General features: G+C 42.7%; 1 protein-coding gene across 1 annotated transcript in view; it reads right to left on the reverse strand.

The window, feature by feature from the left end:
• Positions 1–24,635, reverse strand: part of LOC114428721 (interleukin-1 receptor accessory protein-like 1) — a 136,588-nt gene that overhangs the window by 55,587 nt on the left and 56,366 nt on the right. Inside the window, exons 4-5 of the mRNA XM_028397386.1 lie at positions 15,646–15,832; positions 14,444–14,597 (exon numbers count right to left, since the gene is read on the reverse strand). Coding sequence (XP_028253187.1) covers positions 14,444–14,597; positions 15,646–15,832 — 341 coding nt within the window. The remainder of the gene's footprint in view (positions 1–14,443; positions 14,598–15,645; positions 15,833–24,635) is intronic.

The raw sequence follows: 24,635 nt of genomic DNA on the forward strand, positions 1-24,635 counted from the left end.
ATGGGTAAGCTGTGGCTTCCAACCAATGCTCAGCTGTCCCACAAGTTTCTAACAGGCAGGGACGCCTCAGCACTACACACACACACACACACATAAACACAACAGTGTTTATCTACTTCTGAGGCGTCCATCCAAAGATCAAATTGCCCCTCGCTTATTCTGATACAAAGCTCAACTTCTGTGCACTTTGTTGAGGTGCAGCCACTCGTTAAGATGGGTATTTTAGAGGTCTGAGGGAGGATGCTGCTTGTTAAAAATAAACTAGATGCTCTGGGAGCTGATATGGTGATCTTTGATAGAAAAAAAAAGAAATGAAAAAAGAACCCTAAAGAAATGACATGGCAACATTCTCAACAGATACTTGTTGAAAATACCAATATAGAAAGCCTGCAGGAACACAACATAATAAGGGTATATTTCCTTATTGGAAAAGATGTTGTTGTAGAAGATCCATCAAAACAATTGAATATGAGCGGCCTCTTAGGAAGGCACTATACATTAAAGGGAAATCAAATAAATCACATAACTGCAGGCAGTGGGAATAACAGGAGCAAATATACTCTCAAGTGAACGCCTTTCACAGGAAGGACACCCCACGTAATTACGTAATTACTCACACTGATCATAACACTGAGCTTTCCGCTATAATGAGACATCTCTGAATCCCAGGGAGATTTAATTTTGAGCTATTTGCACGAAAGAGTCACCAGGTAATTATCAGAAAGTCCCGCCCTCACCTGTTTCCTCGGCAGGTGCCACCACCTGCTTATTCACTCCATGATAAGGAGTGTAGAAGAACAAGAGGGTGATATGTTTCAAATTTTCCAGCCTAAAATAACACAGAAGGGAGGAGTTGAGGATGAGTCAGAGAGGAAGGAGAGTAGCAAGAAAGCCTGGGGTGGTTTACAGAGAGTGGGAGAGTGAGCTGAGACAGACGAGTAGAGGAGTCAGTGTGCTGTTTGCTGCTGCTTAAACAACATGGAAAGTAAGTGTGTGTGTCTGTGTGTGTGTGTGCTGGGGGTAGTTTGGATCATTGCTCGTGCGTAAAGACGTGTAGTGATGGAGGATGAAGATGGAGGGCTGCTGGGGTTAACATGTGAACATGCATCCTTCTGACAGCTTCCCTGTCAAACCCACTTACCATACATCTCAAACAATGCATAAGGGAACTCCGGACATTAAAGTGGGTACAGTTTTTACTCCAATATACAAAACTGTTTGTGGATATACAGTAGAGTGACTGAAATGTGTTTCATACACTCATACATCTTATGCCGGCTGGGCACTGAACGGTTGCATAGCAACAGATGCACATGTTACCTACATGCTATCCTTATATAGGTCCTTGCTGGGGTGATAAATCATATGTGATTACACAATACCTGGTTGAGTGTTGTCCTTTACAGTGTCAGACATCAATTGTGAGAACATGTGACTTTTGACTGAGGCGTAAATGTCATCTGGCCTTCAGGGAGGATGACAAAGGCAGCAGGAGTGGTGCTGAAGACCACCTTCAGGTTATCAAATAAAAGTCAACATTCCCTATGGAACAGATTGTCCACTGTTGCCATCTTTACAGTATGGTAACAGAGATGTGTTTGATTGTCTACTATACACATCAACATTCAAGGAAGTTACAGGATTCCTGCAGCATGAACACAACATGAAAACCTAATGCATTAAAAAAACACGGTTTGGTGTACACAATAGTCAGCAGGACAGTTTATGGGATGAATTTACACAAGGAAAAAAAAATAATGGAGTTAAAGAACAGGCAGAAGGCTGATCGCTCTCCTATTTCCACTGAGCATGACTATGCTGGAGAACCTAATACAGATGCCGGCAGTTTCCATGAGGCAGTCGAGGAAAAATGTACTATTGATTCACACACTTTCTTCCATATACTGCGTTCTCAGCAAGCATTGCTTGCCATTTGTCTTAGCTTTAAATCTAACTACTGGACAGGCAATACCTATGTACTTCCCTGTAATTAAAAAGTGAATTAATCTTGAGCGCTGGCTGTCATAAATTCCACCATTTTTCCCTCAGCCTGCTCTTCGGTCCCCTCAATAAATATATTCCAAGCAATCAATAGGGGTATTACTATGTATATATCGCAGTGGGAATCAGCTTGGCAAGTTGCCTTTGGCAGTGCTACACACACACACTTCCGGCTTTGCCCCTCCAAAATGGCTGTCTCCACTTCTGTGAGAGGACTGTGGGAGTGAGCGGAGGATATCTGATTGGAAGATGTTGGAGAAAAAGTTGAAGGAACGAAAAGGGCAAAAAAAAAAGCGACTTTTAAGCAACTGCCTGTGGAGGAAGAGAAGGAGAGAAGAAACAGATAATGCAGCAAGTTCTGCTTACTTAAACATTTGAAATAAAGCGAAAGAAAGTTGCAATTAGGCAGATGTGTAAACCGAGCCTGTGTGCTGTAATTAATCATGATTGTGGTAATTACACTTTGTTTTTCTCCATAATAAGGACTAAAAGGAAACCAGCAGCAGAGGAAAATACAGAAGATGAAGGATCTTATGCCAAATGACACTCTGCAGCCTCGCAGTACTTTTATTGAGATTTCATTGCTAGGGATATTAAAAATGCCAATTCTCTCTCCGCAGCAAATAAGTTCTCCCTCTCTCATTTCAGCTGCCCCAGCATACTGAATTATTTCTCTGCTCCGTCTCTAAAAACTTGTCTTTTAAGTCCATTATGTCCCTATTTTCCATAAGCAAAGCCATGTCTGATACAATCTTTTAATTAAGATTTTACAAGTTGCTGCTTCCACGGGCTAAAAAAAAAGATTCCTAAGTGTTACAGCACAGTTCCCAAGGACGAATTATAACATCTTTGTTTAGCTTGGCGGATCAGTCATCCTGCAGTTTTCATCTGCACTGAGGACTTCTTTTATTTACTTCAGGAGTGCACAGAGTGCACAGACAATATACTGCTGTTGTGCTAATTTACACTTTGATTAGAGACTCAAGCTTGGCCGAGCTTGATTTTTAAATTAACTGCCTGTGTCACAGCCATTTGGAAACATAATAAACTATAAGAAATACACAAATACTTCAGCACTCAACAGGTTTCACCCCAGTTCCTTCATTTACAGCTCAATCAAAAAAGATAAGGGGTAATGATACCTAATTGTGTACGATGAAATCACAACAGAATTCTAAAAAAAAAAAACGATTCTTTGTAAATGCTGCAGAATAAAGCATGAGTAGACGTCTGCAATATATGCTGGAAAATCTGCATATGTATCAGACATTTTTCATCAAAGTTGGCCTTTAAAGCACTATTTGGAACCTCGGACAAACATGAAGCCACAAACACTGCTGATATTATTAGGTCTCAGGCATCAAAAACACAACAGAAACCAAATAAAGACCCTGATATTACCCTAAAAACTGAGTGGGTCTAGAAATTCCTCTTAGCACCGTTTACACTTTGATAGCAGCCATCTATCCACCACTTGTGTTGGTGACCACTGCATAAAATCTATACAGTGCTTTGGGGCATGCTTAACCATGATGGTGATCCAATAGTAACAAGATGCACATAAATGTTATTGCTATAAGAGCAGGAACAGAGATTTCTGTCTCTCTGTAGACTACTCTAAGCAAACCGAACAAACATGTTTCCCTCACTGTCAAACAAACTTGAGTTCAACAAATATTTAACAGTGAAGGCTTCGAATGCTGCTCCCTGAATTTCTGAGCACAGCGACAGTGCATTATTAATCAAGGCTTTCTTTAAAAAATGTATAAATATGTATATTATAAACATAAAATATGAAAAATATGGTTAAGCCTCCTTTGAAACAGAACATGTCCTTACAAAGCCAGAAAAGAAATTCTTGGCCGAGTGAGTAGTGAGCAGGCAGCATCCACTATAACCTGACTGACACAGCGTAACCCTCAATATGCAATTTACAAATGAAACTGTTAATAACCATGTAGCAGCAACTTCCCAAGGATCCTTGTGCAATCGGACTAACATAGTTTCATTTTGTTCAGAGCAGTGATAGCATCTCTGCTCGCTCTGCGGTGGTTCAGCCCTTTCTTATCACGAACACACACAGCTGACCTTCCACACAGCCTCCCGGCTCCTCAGCTGCCGTGGACACTCTCTACACTGCACGGTGATCAAGTGACATCACAGAGGGAACCTCTACATAAGCTTAAAAAGAATAGACCTGAGGTACTGCAGAGCCATTGTGTATCTTTGCTCTTAATTGTAAGTGCCCACTCACTCTACTTAAATCGCAGGGAGGCCAGTTTTAAACTGTATTTATCATCTGTATGGTCTCTGATGTGGAGCTGCTGTCTGTGATTGTTGAGGATCAAAACAAAATACTAGCTCTTGAAAGAAGCAGCTCCATTTTGAGTCAAACTGACACCTAGCCTGACACTTAAACATGGTACTTTAGATCACCATGGGAACAGAAACGTAGGATACTAAACCTGCTTTGTGCTTGAAAGATCTGAATTGTGTTATTTAAGTTTCAACACAATGCAAAGATAAATCATCTCCTAACATAAGCTGCACTTCTGCCTTTACACTTCTTTTTGCATCCTTGAGATTGGACGTCAGTGTAAAAGTCAAATCTATCTAACAGCCTGTTAAAACCTCTGCCACAAGCTGCTAAGTGCTCCCCTGTGTGAGTCAGTAACCTCCCACGCCCTCACACTCAGCCTCAGCCCCTCCAATTCACACACACTCTTTTCTTCTTCATGAAAACAAATGTCTGGCATGCACGCTTCTCTACATCTATTTATTTGTCCTTTGTTTTATTTGTGCTGGTCAGCCGTTCGACCCGCTCACCGGCCCAAGTGACCGCCTCAACTGGCTCGACCTCTGTTAAAACAGAGTCTATTTGACATAAACTCTATTCTAGCCTCCTCCTCTTGTTGCCAGTGGCCTGTTTAATTCCTGCTTGGTGCCATTTCTGCACAGTGGCCCCCTATTGCCAAGCTATGAATCCCTCCTCCCAGCTTTGTCGCCATGCCTCCCACCCCCCACCCCCTCCTTCTTCCTTCCTCTCAACCCCCTTTTGCCAGTGGCCCTGCAAATCTCCGGAGGCAGGCGCTGCCAAGCGTTCCAGCTGTTTAAACAGGTCAGTGGTTGGTGCCGGGTGCCAGCAGGGGCGGCTTTGCCATTGTGGTGCCCTACATCGTTCCCCACCCCCCACCCCCCTCGAATCTGTTGTCTCCAAGGGAGCTAGGGGCCCAAACTGTACTGGCGCTCAGCTGAGAGATGCTGGATTTACATGCATTTTTTTGTTCCTGTATTGTTGCAGTGTTCAAAAGAGGATTTCAAAAGATCAGAGCTGTGTCACATTGGCGAGAAAACACACTAATTTAAGCAGGCAGTGTAAAACCACTGACTTTGCAAAATATTAGGACAGCCTGCTCTCTCCATGAGCGAGAATGATCCAGGTAAAAGCTGCAAACCTTTATTGATTTCCTCTTTCAAATCCACTACAGTCATTCAGGGGAGATGTGCAGAAAGACATGTATGCATGATTTAAGCCTGGTTGAGAAAAAATGGAATGTAGCTCATAGCCACATAGTTATACAGTCAGAACAAGCCTCTATATTCAGTCCACTTTTAGGTCAAGGTCTCAAAGGAAATCTCTTTAGGACGTTCAACAAAAAAAAATACTTTCTGAAATAATAGTCAGGTTGTCGTAGACTGACACAGTGATTAATGCAAAAAGTGAAGGGCAGTCTGACTTGTGTTAAAAAGGCAATTCTGTGATGAAACTAAAATATATAATTATTGTGTTACCTTATAAAGGTCAAAGTAAAAGGTCACATTTTATGTTAGGATTAGAGAATTACAGTTCAGAGTGTTTAAAAATAGAGCAGAAAAGATGATTATACATCCAAAGGAGCCGTGTGAATACTATCAGAGTGGGTTTGATCAGGCAGACTGCTGCTCTGTAAATGTAGCGCAGGTGGGCACAGGATGAATGTTAACTATAGCAGAATCCTTAAATGTAAAAGAGGAACTGTATTGTTTTCAAAGGAGTTCACAAAACCAAAACAAGACGCTAAAACAGGCTGAAATGCTCCATTGATTCATATTCCTGTCACTCCCAGTGAACCCTATAACATAAGCAATAAAATAAATGAAAACAAATCGTATTGTTAATCATGTAAAAATGATGGATGCTCATTTTGAGCATTGCCATCACGTCCACTGTGGGTCACTGTAATTGTGCAAATGCAGGTGTGTGATTCATTGACACTAACGGACACTCAAAGACACAAAGACAAATCAAAGCTTTTGATTTGTCTGCCTTTTTGTGGGGCACTTAGTGCTAATGATAGCTCAGCCCCAGTGTGTTCTGTAAGAGACAGTTCATTGAAATTACAATCTAATTTAGACATGCTCCAGATCTGTCACAGAGAGAGCCGAGATGTATTAAATCTCGCTCTATAAGCCCACAACTCCATGTGAGCTGAATATGAATTAAGCTTTATTTGAAGTAGTGACTCCTTATTGAGTATATATGGAGGTGGCTTCTTACTCACTCACACACACTCCTCCTCCTCCTCCTCCTCCTCCTCCTCCTCCTCTCATGCTCTACTTCATATCTCTGCATGTGGCGAACACATTTCGCCCACTGACGCAGCTGACCGGCCACCTCTTTCCCCCTTGTGGACCTGAGCCACTCGCCCACAGACCTTCCACATATAAGTTAATTTCCGGACTTGTTCAGATGATCAAGCTGTATCCAAGCGAGGTCCTGGCCCTGCTGACCCATGTGATGAGGCTCACCGCTGTGCACAGGGGACAGTGACACCGGAATGGGCAATCAGCACATTGGGGCTTGTGTGTGCCCCAAAATGGAGGACTTGACACCTTCATCACTGTTAAGCATGACAGGCTCGCATGTTCAGGGGCGAAGCACAATCAATATGCCGCCTGCAGATTCCCATCCAACCCACATTTGTGTTAATGATCACTCACGGTGGGCAGTGACAGCAGTTTCTGCCTGGGTGCAGGAATTTAATTGGCTGTTTTAGCCGTCAAGGAGTGCAGGGACCTTTTGATTCGGCCATACTTTCACATACCGAGGCTTAATTGTCCCACGGACAAAACATGAGAGAAACACATTACTCACATATGCATGAGCCACCATTATTCATTGCAATATAAAATGCCATTAAACTCAAAATGCCATTAAAATAAATGAGAAACTGATTGTGTTATGATGCTCATCATATTCATCACTGTGCTTATAACATACATTTTGTTTCACATACAGAGAGGAGTCATGGAGAAGAAATAAAAAGCAGTGAGAGAAAGTGGAAAAGTTCCTTCTGTCACAGCTCTTGGGTTGCAACCATTTCCAGCGTGAAACCAATAAACAGCTTATTCCCTTCCTCTCTGCTTGACAGGTAGCTACTGGGATAAATGAGCATACATACAGTTGTGTGTACCAAGCAGCAATCTGAGCAATGGAGCCAAAACAGCCATGCCAATCACCAGATTTTCAGCTGGCAGAAAATGGCTCCATCACCATCCTGATTTTCTTTCTTCTATTTGTCTCATAAATACACAAAAAAAGCCTTGCACTGGTGCAAAATTTGCCCCAGGTCAGTGTTCCGCCTCCGCCCCTCTCCTTTTTTAACTTCAACATAAGCCCGATTTAGTGCCATTAAAATAACTTGTCATGACAGTGTAGCCTGGGAGCAGTGCAATCAATTTCTATTACATCAAGGCCCAACTGGGCATCGCCACTGAACTAAGCGCTGGTAAGCAATCTCCCTAACCGAGGGTGGTTTGTGTGGTGGCGTCTCTGTGTGTGCAGCATTAAGGGTGTGTGTCAGTGTGTGAAAGAGCAAGGATGGTAACGGAGTAAAGAACAGAAGCATATTCCTGCAGTGGAGGGACTGAAAATAAGAATAATTCTCTGACTATTTCTCCCTCTGAAACATTTTGGTTGTGTTCCAAATTAAGAGACAAGCCCAACTTTCCATCACAACATCATGTGAGATTATCACCAGCTGAACAATTTAGTCTCATCTTGGTGCAGCCAGACTCTCCCTGAAGTGATTTAAAATGCACCTTTTGTAAAAGACCAATCTGCAACTAATTAACATCAGAGTAATTTATGCCACACAATTGATTTTTTCTCACTATAAATTATGCAAGAGTCCCATCCGCCATCCCTACCCACCTTCTTATCTCTCAAGCTGAATCGGTGGATTGACACGTGGCTGAAGTGTCCTTGATGGGACGTTTCTACAAACTGTCAGAGATAGCGGCAGCGGGAAAAAGGTGCAGAGGACGTCTGCGGGGCTGCAGAGGAGAGCCATGAATCAAAAGTCACTCGACAACTCTCCAAAACTCTCATATACCACAAAAAGGCCTTTCACACTGGACAAAAACCCACTAAAAATCAATTCTTCTTCTTCCTCCAGCTTGTACAGCAGCTACCGGTGGTGTGTTGAATCACATTAGCACAAGTTTAGCACTCATTTTCACATCTGAAAGGCTAAGGCACTAAGTGAGCGCTAATTAGTAGAGTGAAGGCATTAATTATATAACACGTCATCTTAATTGGCAATCCCACATGTATGGTGTGTCAGAGGAGCATTTGTAAGCACACTTAGCTAATTGATGAGCATTGACAAGATTTTAACTCATCTATCCAGCACAGGTGAAGGGCCAGTGTAGAGCGCAGCTAGTTTAATTTAAATTGCAAGTTTGTAGTTTTGTTTTTGCAATATTCATCAAAAGCATCAATATACCTGTCAAATCATAACATGTCAAACAGCTTCCCACTGTTAGTAATAAGGCCCTTTAAGCTCTTCATCACACTTTCATGCAGGGGGATTATATAATTAAAGGCCTGTGTCTTCCTTCTTAAAAAGAGTCCAATCAATGAGCTGCACAAACACCGATCACCTGAACTTTTTGCATTTTTGCACCATCTGTCCAAACCGACATCGCAGCTGTTGCCTGGCTTCACCTGCTCCGTGCAGGCCTCGTCCCAGGCGACAAAGTAAAATCTGCTGAAAGGGTTCAGATTTCCTACCAGATTTGATCACAGCCTGACAAACACATCGCCATGAACACACCTGAGTTTTGTTGCCTCACAATGAAATTGTGACAAAATTACATTCCTTGCTAGCCCTGTGTCCAAAGAGAGATAGTTCTGTTTGCTTAAAACAGCATTTGTGCCCGGAAAGTGCCACCTCATCGAACAAGGGGACACTGATCAAAGTCATCTCACCTTGTGGAAAGCCGGCCAAGTCAAACTCATTCCTGGAGCTGTTTCTTCGGCAGTTTGTTCATGGGGCTAAGATCTGCTAGGACGAGCCAAAAAAAAAAAAGCAGGCATCCAGTAAGATGCTGCCAATTACCTGTCACTTCCCCACAGAAGCAAACAAATACAAACACTGCAGATGACCCAAGGATACTGAGGAATACAAATGCAGGAAGACAGATTTTCCCCAGCTCTGCATCTATGAATGTTTTATCTCAGGGATCTAGTCAAATCATTATGCCGAAAAAACCTTTGCCTTGCAAATCAAAAAACACCATTTGACAGCTTCACACATATTTCAGTGAAATTACAGCCTGTACTGATACACGGTAACCAAGTAACCACTCCAGCCTGAGAACACGGTGCTCTGCACACGCTTCATCCTCAGATATTTTCTCTCCCGTTTCACCCACTCCATCCCCTGCTGTAAGCTCTGCAATCACATCTCCTGTGTGCTGCTCCTTTGATGGCACCAGCAGGTGGAAACCCACCGGGATGCTGAGTGTGCACTACACACACACACACACACCAGTGCTGCTGGATTGATCAGAGCACAGCGGCGATTTGACTGGCCAGGTTGGGTAGCGATGGCAGGGGAACACATAACACACTGCCTGCCAAAACACAGGGGGACGGGAGGGGGCATGGCTGGAAAGAAGGGAGTGAGGGCAAACAGTGGTGAAGGTGCTCCTGTTAAATCAACAGCAAGCTTCTTTGCCATTGGTCTGAGTCCTTGAAGCAGTTTTGTTAAACAGTAACCTATCAACTTAAATCACAAATGAGAACCGCAACAGCGGGTTTGCTCATTCTCCACCACAAGTGAGTGCCAATTATGTAATAAACCCATATTAAATGCTGGCATGTGGTGTGGTCAGCGGAGGAGCGTGGCGAGTAATAAACGGAAGCTGAGCGAAATGCTAAACTCTGAATCAGCAAGCCGGTGGTGTGTGACGCAAAACAATTTGCTCCAAACCTCCAGCTCTTCCTGACAATATTGAAATAAAATGTAGGTCACATGACTAATAGGTGATAAATGAAGCCACTCAGTCTTGCTGAAGTCTGAGAAAGACTTTTGCACCTGACCTATATATCTAATCGTGTTGACTTCCAGTATGTTAGAGCCTCTTTTTGCTCCTCAGTCGCTGCCATACTGCAGCTGACTGACTGTAGGAGGAAGAAGAAGAGGAAGAGGAAGAAGAAGAGGAGAGGCTGCTGTCAGATCCTGAGATTTTCCATTACTGGCTGCAAAAGAAGCCTCTTACCTTGATATTTGACTGTGTATGTATGAGAGAATGGTAGTGGTGGAATGTGACAAATAGTGAGGCAGAAAATGAAGATAATAAAAAAATATGGTATCATAAATCCCTATAACAACAAAAATAACCTGCCAACACAGAATTGGGGGTTTTGTTCTGAATCATCCTGCTGTTTGCTCTCATAATACAGTGCTCTGATATAAATATGTATGGGACATCATCCTTGTATTCCTCTGAGATCCACTTCCAGTAATTCATTTTGGAATGTAAACAGCAGGGGTGCATGGAAATCATTTCAATTGATCAAAGTGACATCCATCAATGTTTTAAGAGCTCCTCACTCAGGTTGAAGTGCATTTCATAACAGTACGGCTACCCCCCTCCTCTGCATGGTGACAGTAGTTTTCTATTGGTCAAGGTTGAATATTTAGCATTCTAAGAATTGTTTTTATGGCTTTTTTAAAGACCAATCAGCTGCCTCAAACTGCTTCTTATGCAAAATAGATCACTGTGAACTTTAGCCTTTGGCTGCCAGATTCAAGTCCTCATGTCCAACAGGACATTTGTGCCAGTTCCCAAAAGGCATTCATGAGATATTGTGTTCACAAGAATGAGACAGACAACCCGAAAACATAACGCCTCCGGCCATGACTGCCGCCGAGGAATAACAAGCTGGTGCCAAGTGCGCAAGGAAAAGCCAGGAGGTTAGGAAAACACACACACACTCTCTTCAGCCCTTTTTACAGAAACCAGATGTTTGAGTGACAATCTTAATTAATCCACTAAAAATCCCACAGCGATATGACGTGTGGTGAGAACAGCGCAGTGCTTCAGAGCGGCTGTGAGGGCATGAAGATCATCATGCCAAGCCAAGGGCGTGACATAAAAGCAGTCGCAAGTTTAGATCTAACTGCACTCACACAAAAAAAGGCAGCCAAGCTGTAATAAAAAACTCAAAGAGTGTACACGCACAGCAGGACATGCAGCAGACTTACAGAATAATGACACGCTTCATTTTCATTCATAAGTATGTCCTCTAATAAAACAACATATCAAAGGTAATGACACACAAAAAAAAGAATTAATAAACCTCATCGAGCACCTGCTGATTAAGAAAAAGGATTACTGTCTAAATTCTTTCTTTTCCATCAACTATACTTTAACTAGATTAAAGCCAGATAAATTAAAAGGGACAGATTATATTCCAACCTCCTCATATGTAAATAAGGCAACTCAGGGATGGGAAATACTGCAAAGCTGAGGTTATTTGGTGGCTTTGAAAACAATAGAAAAGCATAAACAAATCAATATGTTTCCGCTGTAACATTCATCATGGTGACAAATTTGCATATATCATAGGAAGCCCATAAAACACTGTTTTTGATATTAAAAACAAAACAAATGTTTTCCTCAATGATGACTTTCGTCATCTCAGTTTGTTAGCACACTTCTTCTTCTTCATGTCACAGAATGCTTCGTTTCATTTGCAGCCACTCAAGTTGCTGTGCAGTAATATTAAGACACTGCAACAGCAGGACTCCATCTAGTAAGAAAGCCTTTTTCCACATTGTGTTATGAATGCCCCGGACTGAAAGAGCCAAACACACGCCATGGTGTGCTGGTTCAAAATAAGAAACCAGGTTAACAGCATCAGTCCCAGCTCATTAGCTGCACTGACAGTCCATTTTACACACTGAAGTTGCTGCTCCCTCTGAATATCTGTTTCATCACCCTCCTTTTATTCTGTGGTGTTTAATCTAAGACATCAAACGGCGCACCTTACACAGAAGCCATAAAACCACAAATTTCATTTCAAAATGAACGTTGCTTCCCATCACCCAGCCAGGGAGCTCATTATGATTTTAACTGTGCTCATTATAATAAATTGAATCTGACCTTTTGTCCCATTGCACTGCTTTAAGAGGGCCTGTAGGCTGTTGATAAAGGGGAGTGACAAGGGTTTTAACGGTGAATTGGAATTATCTGTGGGAGGCTGATGATAATATTACATAAAGTTTCATGTGTACTTATTCCAGAGAGAAGGTCAGATGTGAGGTGCAGATTTCTGTGTGGTCTCCACAGCTGGAATGTAATGTTAATAAGGGAGCAGTGAAACATACTCGTCTTTTGTTTTTTTTAAACTACTTTACATGTTGTCCGTTCATCTCAACACAGCAAATTATTGCTCTGGCCAGTGTGGGGCCAATCAACAGACTTTTTAACTTGCCAACCAAACAGACCATAAAAACAACACACACACTACCAATGTTGCCTTTCTAGTGCATTTAAGAGAAGCTCACATACATTTTTGAGGGGACCTGTTGTGATGCTGTGCCATGTAATTTCACTTCTTTTCACTGGACTCTTAGACTATAATGAGGTTAAATGGCCTAAACCCTTGAACCCTAAAATGCTTGTTAACATGATTAATTGTGAAAATTAGACAGATGTGGCTGTTTATTCCTCACACTAACAAGTGTCAGATGAAAAGATTTCTGAACTGAAGACATGATAATGGATGTAGGACGTGATGTGCTGCATGTGCACCATGGCTGCACAAAGGAAAAAAAAAAAAACTCTGCAAAAACTCAAAAAACTTCTTCAATCAAAAATAAATAAATCCAAAACTCTGAGGAAAGCAATGCTGCCTAAAAGGAGGGCAACCGAGCCGACACTGGTGCTGCTTCTCAAAGATGAAAAGCACTCCAAGTTCAGAAAGAACAATCAGAACTTGTGTTACACGTTGTCGCCTTGAGGCAGATTTGCATCTTGTAACTTACTGTAAAAGTCTGTTTGGAGTTTATTTATATCTGTATGTCTTAAAAGGTGCACCTCCTGCTGCCACAGAATTATCCCAAAAACAAAAAAGGAATACAATCGTTCATCAGTGAAAGACACAAACACACCTACAGGCAGCAGCTGAAAAGTATGTTTCCCTCTAAGACAAATCATACACGCTGCTTCTGCTGTCATGACCCAACCATCAATCATCTTTGGCCACCTGTTTTGAAAAGCTGAAAGTCTCCATAGTAGATAGAAAGATTAGGACTATTCCCCCAGGATGACAGAAAATGATTTACGACTTCACTGGAGTCTCTTTAAATCTCTACTAAGTGTAATCAAGTAGCAGTTAACAGCAAGTACTATGATGACGGTGATGGTGATGATAATGATGACGAAACGTAACAGCCTCCTCGAGCTTCTCCCTGTGTTTTTGTGTTTCAGTCTGCATCATTCGGCATTTGTCTGTATCCTCACAGCTAAATGAGTCACAGAGAGGAGAAGCTGTGGCCGTGTGAAACTGTACAAAGCACAGGAACATTTTCACTCAAGAGAACATGAGCTCAACTGCTAAATAAACAAGCAGGACCATTTGAATCCAGCAAGTACATGATTTAACACTAAGAATCACATAAATAAAGCTGCTGTGTATCGATCGCAGACTGTGAAACCTCCTATCACACACTGTGCTGCTTAAAAAAACAGAGATGTGTTTAATTAAGTTGTAAATTTGGGGTTCTCCCATTTTTACGGCACCTACTGTGTCAACCTTGGCTGTGACAGTGTCAGCGACAAGCAATCTGTCACCGACTTTTAGGCTCAGGCTTAAATATTTCAACAGCCTGGAGAAAAAGTGCTGAAGTGGCTGTGTGTGAATTCCACGACTTAGCAATTAAAGCAGTGCAGGAGTCAGAGAGACAGCAGCCCCATCCACAGAGGCTCTTTGGCAGAAAGGTGCAGGGATCAGCTTTGAAAAGGTTTATTTTTTAACGAGCTGAAGCAACAGTTTTTTTTAAAAAAAAAAATGCAAATTACTGTGTAAGAATGAGCAACAATGAGGATACTTTGTCATTCACATTCTCTTTTTGCTGCACATAATGACAGGAAAAGTAGTTTTTACCTGTGACTGATAGCTCAGTCGTCCTTCGCACTACAAAGTTCCCAAACGGCAGCTCACAGGTGTAATTCCCAATGTCGTCTTCCCGTACTTCCTTGATGGACAGGATGTCTCTCTTCCTTTCTATGGTTTGTCTCCACTGCTTTGGCTTGCATTCCTTTTTCCCAAATTAAAAAAAAAAACAAACATGAGCACACAGCAAGTATGAAGCATCACATTTTGCCAGATTTAGTGCACCCCTGCTGTCCTAAATGCTTTAAAGAGTGATTTATGGGATTAAATGGCTGTGTGTTTATCACTGTGAAGCAGCACTGCTAAACTGGATTGCACCTCCTATTTGTAATATTACAGTTTTTAAAAAATCTGGATTTATAGGTTGCATCATCGCTAAAACTGTCTCACTAAATTGGTTGCTAGGTAACATCTTTAGGGCTATGCAATCAGGAGCAATCAGCTGTGTAAACAGAAAATTACTTCAGCCTCAAAAGCTGCAACCTCACTGCCAAAAGGAGGCATGTTAATTTATTCATGCATACATGAGTGGTGCAGCTTCACTTCAATATCTTTGCAGTCTACAGGTGTTATGCTGTGGAGGACAGACGGATGGATGTGTGTTCATGTCAAATATTGCAGGGTATGATTGGATCAGCTGATTGGTTTTATTCATGTTTCAGCACCAGTGGCTCATAGAGCACAATGTACAACATAGCCTCTGACTTTACAGTATAACACCATGTAGGAGGTGAGTGTGCGGACAGCCAGATTTTGGGCCACCTGAGGGAAAGGAAACTGGGGCACTGTGGCCGCCCAGAATCCAATCAGCCTGCTGACAAAGTTAGAGTCAATAACTCAAGGGTGTGGAGCCCACAGTCATTATGTGCCATTTAAATTTGATTCTGTGAGGAAAGCGAAGGGATGTGCCCACCTAATCCAGCACACTTCCACATTTGATGAATTGGATCCCAGGCTGCACCTAGCAGCGGACCTGTAAGGGCTGCCTGGTTCGGTTACACTGAGGGGTCACAGCAACCCTTCATCATGAATAGGAGGTTATACATGTATAAATGATAAATACACCTTTATCTTTGCCATCTTTATAAGGAACATATGTGCACAAAACCTTCTCTACTTCCTCATATTGTGCTAGTCTACATATCCCAGCCAGGGTGCAGAGGCAATCTTGCACTTCCTTAGGAGTATCTCACCTTGTACCACACAATTTCCGGCTCCACTCCCGGCTGTATATAATCCTCAATGCCCGGACAGGTGATGTCTTTGCTTTTGCTCAGCTCTGCCTTCTCAAAGAACCTCATTTTGGAGTTGTAGCAGAGTTCTGTGTCATTCTCCGCCACTGTGAGGGACATGGACACCTTCATGCAGTATGTGGAGTTCCTGCAGACACAAAGAGGTTGATATGGTTAATTACAGCAAATTTATTTAAAGGGAAACCTTCCTTGGACTCTGAATTTTTAAACTGGACAATCAAAGATACCTGCGGTGCTTTCTCATCCATTCAGGTATGAAAACCTGCATGCATAATGAACCAACCTCTCTACGGTATTAATGGAAAAGTGTGTGCGGAAGGCGGGACACGGGTGCTAATATGGTGTGACAGCTCTGAATGTCAACAGCACTTGAAGATTGATTGAGCCTTTTGTTTTCATGTGTTAAGCAGATACAATGCGAGCAGGCAGAAAATTACCTGCTACAATTGATGTACTGTAACTGCTCGGGTCATATACATAAAGAAGAGAATTTATAAGGCGAGGGAGAGAGGGCGTAAAATGCAAGATTAGTTGTAATGTTTGGAGACTACATGCTTGCCTGGGCCCGCAGATACTGGTGAGTTTTCATCCACGCTGGAATAAACATTTCATTTTACTGCTCGCTGTCGAGGTGCACCTTCAGTGATTTGTGCCGCCCTTCCGTTGAGAACGCCTGTCTTTAAATGCTAAATGTTTGTAGAGATCCTGACTCTCCACAGCCACATGAGAGGAGGAGCTCCAGCAGCTGTAGCCCTCCTGTTTGGCTCATTATTGGGACAGTGATTTTGAGATTGGATCTGCTGCCTGAGTAATTCTTAACAGAACATAGGAATCAATGAGCAAATTGATGCACTGTGAAAGTTGTGCTATTTGAAGGGAGGGGAACAGCAGCAGAGGTCCTTGATGATCAATGTATTCGATAGGAGCACCTTTTCTTTGCCCAAACTGGCTAATAAGACTGTCTCAACTGACAAGTGCTCCAGCCTCACTGCAGCACATCCCTGCTGGTTAAAAGACCAAACAAATTGGCAGCGTTTAGGAAAATCTCACTGCTAATTTTCTAACTAAAGCTGGTTACACAAATTGAGCTGAACCAACAAACAATTACAAACATGTTAAATCCTTACATAATTGCGCAGCATTAGCTGCCTTGTGGATTAGTACAACACACACTGGTCTTCACTACAGTAACGGCAAACAATCCCTCGCCCTCATCCGCACTGGCCAGCGATGCGCGCTCCTCTTTAAGTGTGCAATTTACATGATGCCCGGATGCAAATGTGACATGATGTGCAGATTATCCCAGACAACTTCTACCAGATGGACACCTGTGCAAATGAGATCCCACGGGTGCGCTCTCTTCCCTGTTAAATATTCTGGGCAGCACTGATAAACTCGCCGGCTGAAAGAGAGAGAGAGAATTGTGTCATCCGCTCTGCATGAGTGATCGATGGTGTGGGCCAGCACTTTGTCCTAGGATGTCTTTCCAACACTTCGCATCCATCACGATGCCTTTTGAGCCTGAAGAACCAGGCAATCTCACTCGGCAGGTACACAGCAATAAGCATGAAGACTATTCGATAGAATAAGCAGGAATGCACCACAATCCTGAGACCTGAGTGCATACTGCGTATGAGGAACTGCAGATACAGTGATAACAAGCCGTGTGAAACCATGTCATTAATGGGTGAGAGTGTCTGTCAAACGTGTCAAACTGAAGAGGATATGCAATGTCGTGGCAATGATAGATAGCATGCTGCATACATCAGCTCAGAGAAGTGTCAGGCTGACAGCTACGGTATACAGCTGGAGGGCAGGCAGGGGACTTGAGATGCAATATGCAGCCAATTCAGTGAAATTATGAGCAATGGTCAGTGCCTGCTGAAGGGATTATGACTGGCATGCTGTGGCTAATACCACAGTGTCTCCTTAGTGGAATTTATAGATGAATCTCTCCTAATAATTTTCTTATTTTCTTTCATTGACTGACAATGAGTCGGATGAAACCGAATGGAACCTGCCCTTTAACTCGGCAACTGTTCCATCTGATATTAAATAATAGGCCGCAGGATTGATTGGAAATTCTCCGGAGAATCCAGGGCACCTGTGGGGAAATTAATGAACTAACTTAATGAATCTCTTAATTAAAATAACTCCTCTCTAATATAAATTGGATGATGAAATAATTGCTGATTAGTTATTACAGCTGACTTTCTAACAGTGATGTTCTCAGAGAATCTGTGTGAGTGTAAAGCAGACGTCACAAGGCAAAAGGTCCAAAGGTTGATTAAAGGTCTCCCGGTGACAATGTCATTACTGGGCAGTGAAATGAACCTGGCACAGATTAAACCTTTGGAGATTTATTGCAGCATGCGAACCTAAACTGTACAGTGACATTAAGGTCTTACCTCTGGATGTCATTAGCATTTAAATAGAGATGACTGAAGGGGCAGAAGTGCTGCAGCTGCTGTGTTTGTGGTTGAAATTCCTTTTATTCTAAATGTCTCCTCACCACACTGCTTATCATCACTTTCAAATGTATTTGTTATCACAAGTAGCTACTTAAAACAAGATGAAGAAAAGTTTAGGCTGTAAGAAAAGTGACCTTGATGCTAAGCATGAGATTAGACTGCAGGTGTAAACTCCAGCTTCGATGACACACTGTCAAATGTGTCAGCCCCCAGTAGTCCTGCACTTCTCTGCTGCCCACACCAAGCCAAGACAGGGCCGGCCCAGTTATTCTAAATCAGTATTTTATGGCGGCTGCATTATTTATGGCCGGAGCGAAGGTCACAGTGAGCAGTGGGAAGACTTGGGCTCCTACCTGTAGCGCTTGCTCATAACTCACCTGTCAACTCCAGCACCTAGCCTGGGATGATTAAGCACCCCGGCTCCCCAAATCTGACTGTGGGCCAACTTGCTCCTACTTAGCCCCTGTCTAAGAGTGTGGCACTTGTCTGCCATATTGGACTCCTTCCTCAATTACAAACCATCCACCACCCACCTCTCTCTCTCCCTTTCTGTGTACGGTTCATCTTTCCACTGCTTTCACTCCGCCCAGTCGCCCTTTTCTTGCTTGTCTTGTAATACACGATTTCTCAGCGAGGAACACACACCTCTGCAGATAATTTCGTTTCACCACGCTGTGAAAAACACATGCCTGCATCTGGCTACACACTTTGCATCCCACACATACACAGACTCACAATAAAAGCAGCATCCATGCATTGTTCAATAAGATGATCCTGCATTTATCAATCATCTCAAGTGCACTGAGATCTCCTTCAGTCCTTCTCTTGAGTTGTATGCCTAATAATGGCAACATCACTTCTTGTGTGCAAGCAGTCATTCCCTTGCTGTTGCCTTCGGGGAACACATTTTCCATTCCATGAGACCCTCAACTCATCGTTATGCTAGCAACCTGATTTTATAACAAGCATAAACAATTTGTCTCCATTGTTTTTCAGTCTAATTCCGTTATGACCTTATTCATTGGTGTTCAGGCCCCCTGGGTGTAAAGTATGAACAGCTATACTGCTTTGCATATCAAAACCACATTAAGCACCACATAGCAGCCATGCTGTCACTGCATAAAGCTGTTGGAACAAGGGTATGGGCAGGATCTAGAAAATGAATACACTTGACCCCTTGTATTTATGAATCCTTGGCAAATGTTTCAGTAAACTTCTAACCAGCTCTTTCAGATTTATAAAACTTTAATATCCCAAGTTCCAGACAATAACCTATTATTCTGCACTCTAAGGACACAGCCCAAACTGTGTGAGTCTTCCACTATATCACACTTTGACTGACAGCTGTGGTATTGCAGATGTCTCGCTTGGAGCGCCGCCATTCACAATCCAGAAGGGAGAGGAGGGGAGGCGGGGAAGGGAGGGAAGAGAAAAGTTGGCTGTGGTGCTTGGGGAATGGTATTTCTGACATTTGTCTGGCAGATAAAAACCACCATCAGATATGAGGAAGAGAAGGTCAGTGTTCCAGCTATCAGATAGCGATGGTTTGGCATCTTGTTTGATGGCTTCCTCCACTCAGTGTGGACCAAGAGAGGCTGGACGTATGGGGAGGTGAAGCTGGAGATGGGACTAAATATAGTCTCTTCGCCTTGCAGCATACTGCACATGTGTTTAGGATGAACACAGATTGATCCAGCACCAGTGATATGCATGATTTCCTGCAGCGAGTAGTCGCGCAGATTGTGAGTCCACCTTCTCTTCCTTTACTCCCAGGAGCCAGGAGCCATTTGAGCTGGGTTTAATCAAACGGAATCGAGTGTGGGACAAATTGTCCAATCAGAAGGAGCATAAAGGGCATGCAATGGAATTTGCTTAGACAGTAATGCATGCACATGGTGGATTAAAATCCAACATACATCAAAATGCATGGAGCTGATCAGAAGTGTGGGCCACTTTGTTAACTGGACATACACAAACATACTGTTTATTAGAGCGCTCAGGCATCTTTGTAGATTTGCATATTTATTAGTCGCCAATTTGGACATAAAGAGTAGAAATTTGTCAAGATATAAACAGTTTAAAATATTATGTGCACCTACTAGGACAGAAGCAGCGTTTGCTCCAAAAGCAACCATTGTAGAGAGATTATCAGTATTATAATGTTAATATCTTTTTAATGCACCTTTAACATTCAGATTTAGAAGTTACAAACATATGAGCAGGATTTTAAACATGTTTCTCCAATAAAAGAAAGTCTACTACTATTCCAAAGTGGTTTGAAGCACACGCTCTTCCCTGACACTGCCATTGTAACATCAGTCGTCTGCAGTGAATACCTGGCAAAGTTCACACAGCCCCATCACAAGGCTGAATAAAGCATAATGTGAAAGGTGGCCTGAGCCCAAACAGCAGCCCATACATCATCAGACAATGGCTGCTGGAAAACAGCCTCCACTACGCCACACAGAGCCAACTAAAAGACTGTCCAAACACTGTGTCGACAGAGCGCTCTCTCTATACAGGTGTAAAGAATACTGAATATAGGGGAGCATCATCAATAACCTCTGCCTGGTTGATAGAGCAGCTTGGCAAATCCATATCACACAATTAACTAAAACCCCACCTGAGCACTGAGAAAAGCTGCTGCCAGAGGTTTGGCACCAACGTCTTCAGGTGGGAGACTCGTTTCTAAATAAAATGCTACAAAAGGGAACAAAAATATTGGATTATTAGGTGGAGGAGGATTTATTCATTTAACTGAGACACACAAAAACCTCGTCTTTATGCGCGTCAGCTCTGCAGCACTTAAAAATTAACTCAATTAAAAAACATTCATCATTGCTGTTGCTCTCCTTTGTGAAGCTATTCTACAAGGCTGCAGCTAACTCATCGCCTCCTGCCAGGTGGCTTATAACGCAAACACCATCCTTATATTAAACATCATCCATAACCCCTGGCAGCACAAACCGTCCCCGCTGCTCCTTAGTCTAGTGTCTCTCATTGGCTTTGACAGCTGGGCTGGATCAATTGGACAGGCCCTGACTGGGGCTGAATGACAGAGTGTTCCAGACGGCCCATTCTGACTGTCACTTCCCTGAGAGATCACCAGCCACTCCTGCCCACGAATACTAACACAGTCAACATGGCTGCGGTCTGGGACAGCTGGGAAGTGCTCTTTATGTGTGTGTGTGTGTGTGTGTACCTGCACTCACGGTAGCTATTTAGGCTTAAATAAGCACACATATAAATGCACACCTACTGCTTTGTTATCGTCTCCTCCTATTGTCCTTTGCTGGTGACAGCCCAGGCACTGCAGGACATGCAGGAAACCCATTAATAAGGCTGGGACAGAGGCAGCATGCCAACAACGGGGGACCAGGGTCAAAGGTGAGACGCAAGCTACCTGCCAAGAAGCAGGAGCCTCCCTGTGCTGTTACATCCGTCCTCAAGCTAACACTGTAATTGATTGAGCCACTGTGGATGTGTTTGTCATGTATATGTTCACCTATATTTTTTTTTCCTTTTCCTCTTATGTTGCCATAGCAACTATTAGTTGTCAGTCACGGAATTAGTGCCTCTATGATGCTAAAAGGTTTTTATGGAAAGACAGTGGTGTCCTCCAAAGAACCTGGATGGATCAAGTGTTTGTGTTTTCTCCCTTTTGTACAGTAAGTGATGCATGGTACAGTATACTAGCTCGGTTCAGGACATGCTGTCAAATACTGCATTGGCAGTGGCATTTTTTTCCCACTGCTTCCCACTACTTTGCAACTCTCTTGCTAAGTTTGGGGCCTTTCCAAATCTTTTTTTGTCCATAGCAACTAGCCTTGAATCTAGCAGCTTTCTCTAGTGACTGACGTGAAAGCATCTATCGTTGTGCAGTTACTGTCCTCAATAAGCAGGAGGTGTGACCGTGAGCTCCTCCCCCACCCCAAAGCACAGCGGTCAGTCCCAAAGGAGCTTTATGCAGCAGTCTGAGCTGCAGTCAGAGACCCACACTACTCTGCATCCAATTGAGCACAAAGCTGCCTGGTCCTGTCATGGCTTACAGAATGGGATGTAAAAAAAAAAAAAAAAAACATTTATGCAAATGCTATGATGGGACAGCTACTTTTCTTACTGAGGAGTTGGCAACAATGGAGCATCTCCCTGAAGCACTAACACAAGCAGTGCCAGAATGGAAACTTCAGAGGGGCAACAGCAGCAACACAATAACTGATTCTTAAAAATGGTAAATGTTGGATAATTAGGCTATAGTATTATGCTGATCTATGGTACTTCGTAGAAAAAAACCTCCATGTAAACCGAACCGAACTGAAAACCGTGACCTCAGAACCAGGATAAAAACAGAACCGTGGATTCTGTGAACCATTCCACCCCTAGTAAGTGACACTCTCCTCTGCCACTGCAGATGTGTTTTGTCTGCATTCGACTAGAGTTCCTCATGTGAAACAGCTGAGTGCTGACCTAGATTTGACACTCGGCTCTGCTCGTCTGCTCCCTCCTATACTGTGTGCGGTACGAGCACTCCCTCATCATATGGCTGTAATGCATGGAGATCTATGCATGTGTGTGTGTGCATTAGAAAGAGTCCAAGAGACTGAGAAGAACATGCATGCATGCTCAGAATGTTTAATATGAGCATACAGATTGGAGGCACATTAAGCTCCTGTCAGTAACAGCTAGTCTCGGGGGAGTGGAGAACTGACATGTCATGTTTGTGTTGGAGTGTGTGTGTTTGTGCTTGTGTATGATGATGCCCTCTGACACCCTTAAGTGCAGCTGAGCAGATACACGATGTGACGAGCAAAGCTGTGTGTGTGTGTGTATCAAGAGAGGTAAAAAAGGCCAGGAGAGTAACAAGAGGGCAAACAGAACATTTTGTACATTTGTGATGAATATATAACATATTATGAAAACATAAACGCCGTTATAACCGAGGGACTGCACACACATCCTTTCTAAAAGCAATTTAAAGTCCTATTTCGTTCAATTTCTCAAACAAATGACAAACATCAGTGCTTTGAGACTGAAACAAACACAAAAAATATGAACCTGCCCTCTTGATTAAGAAACTACTAGAACTGCATGATTTGAATTGGAAGTAATGGTGTTTATCTGCACCCTGTTAGCACATTTCCCCAGCTGCTTTTCAGACTTAAAACTTTGCTTCTTACTCATAGAATTTTCAAAATGCTGAGAAACTGTCTAGAAAATCAAAGCAGCAATTTGCCATGTTAGCATGCACAGCAAATTATATTTTTTTAATTGTGTTTTTTATTTTCCTCATTTTATGGCAATGATAGAAATCTAAGCCTGTGCGAACATCCTCTATAACATTCTTGGTTACACTAATCTCTACTCGCTTTGAGACAATAACATCATGGGAGCCCATAGTAACCAGGACTGAATTGTTATAGTGTGCTCAAGTATGAAATGTACCCAATGAGAGATGATGTATTGTAGTGCTGTGATTCATTCGTTCCACCACAGAGTGCTCCAATTCCCCAGAATGTTTCAAAACGGTGAGGATCCTCATTTCAAAACGCTGCCAAGAGTCTAATCCAAATGTGCTATGTTAACATATGCAAGAGCTGATCATCTATAGGACCCACGCTCAGGAGACAAAAGAGAGAAGAGCAATCCTCTGATTTGGCTGTGCTGCCTGGGAATTGAAATGACTCACGTTGACATAACAGCTGAAAGCGCTGAGATGTGGTTGTAAGAATCGGATGGATCTGTTCCTGCAGCACAACCTCAGAGCAACAAACACTAGGGGGTTTTGAGCGTCAAGCTGTCGCCATTTTCAGGTTAATAGCTCAGTCCTTAAAAACAAAAGCCTGAGTGATATAACTGCAGAGTGGCAGAACATCATGTGCTACACATGCTGATGAAACAGGAACATTATGATCCACCCTGTGAGCACGATGCTAAACAAACTAGCTTCAACTTGCTTCACATCACTCAAGAGGTAGAATGCAGGGAAAAGTCCCAGAATCCTTTGCTCCATTGTCATCTGGACTCCTTATTGTTGTGACTCAACTCAGCAAAACTCACAGTTTATGCTAATACAGGGCTATAAATCACTCTAATTTGATGGTCCCATGTGGTCGATTTTGATGCATTGCCATGCACTTCAGAACACTGCATTAAACTAAACATGTGACACACACACACACACACACATCTAATAAGCTAATCCTCCCAAGCCTTTTAAGCAACCCCCTCCCTGCTAAAAGCTGCCGTATGTTTCTGTATAGAGCTGACTAATGAGCCAGTCAAGAGAAAACGCCCTTTACCTACAAGGTTAATAAGTTATTACTATATAATCAAGCATGTGCAACTCTGCACAGTTTTCAGCCAATTTTCTCAACTCGACTGTTACAAAACTGACAGTAAACACTTAGTGACAAATGAATTTATTTGTGTGTTTAATTAATGTAGCTGCTGGAGAAGTTT

This window comes from Parambassis ranga, chromosome 2, assembly GCF_900634625.1.
Source record: "Parambassis ranga chromosome 2, fParRan2.1, whole genome shotgun sequence".
NCBI lineage: Eukaryota > Metazoa > Chordata > Actinopteri > Ambassidae > Parambassis > Parambassis ranga.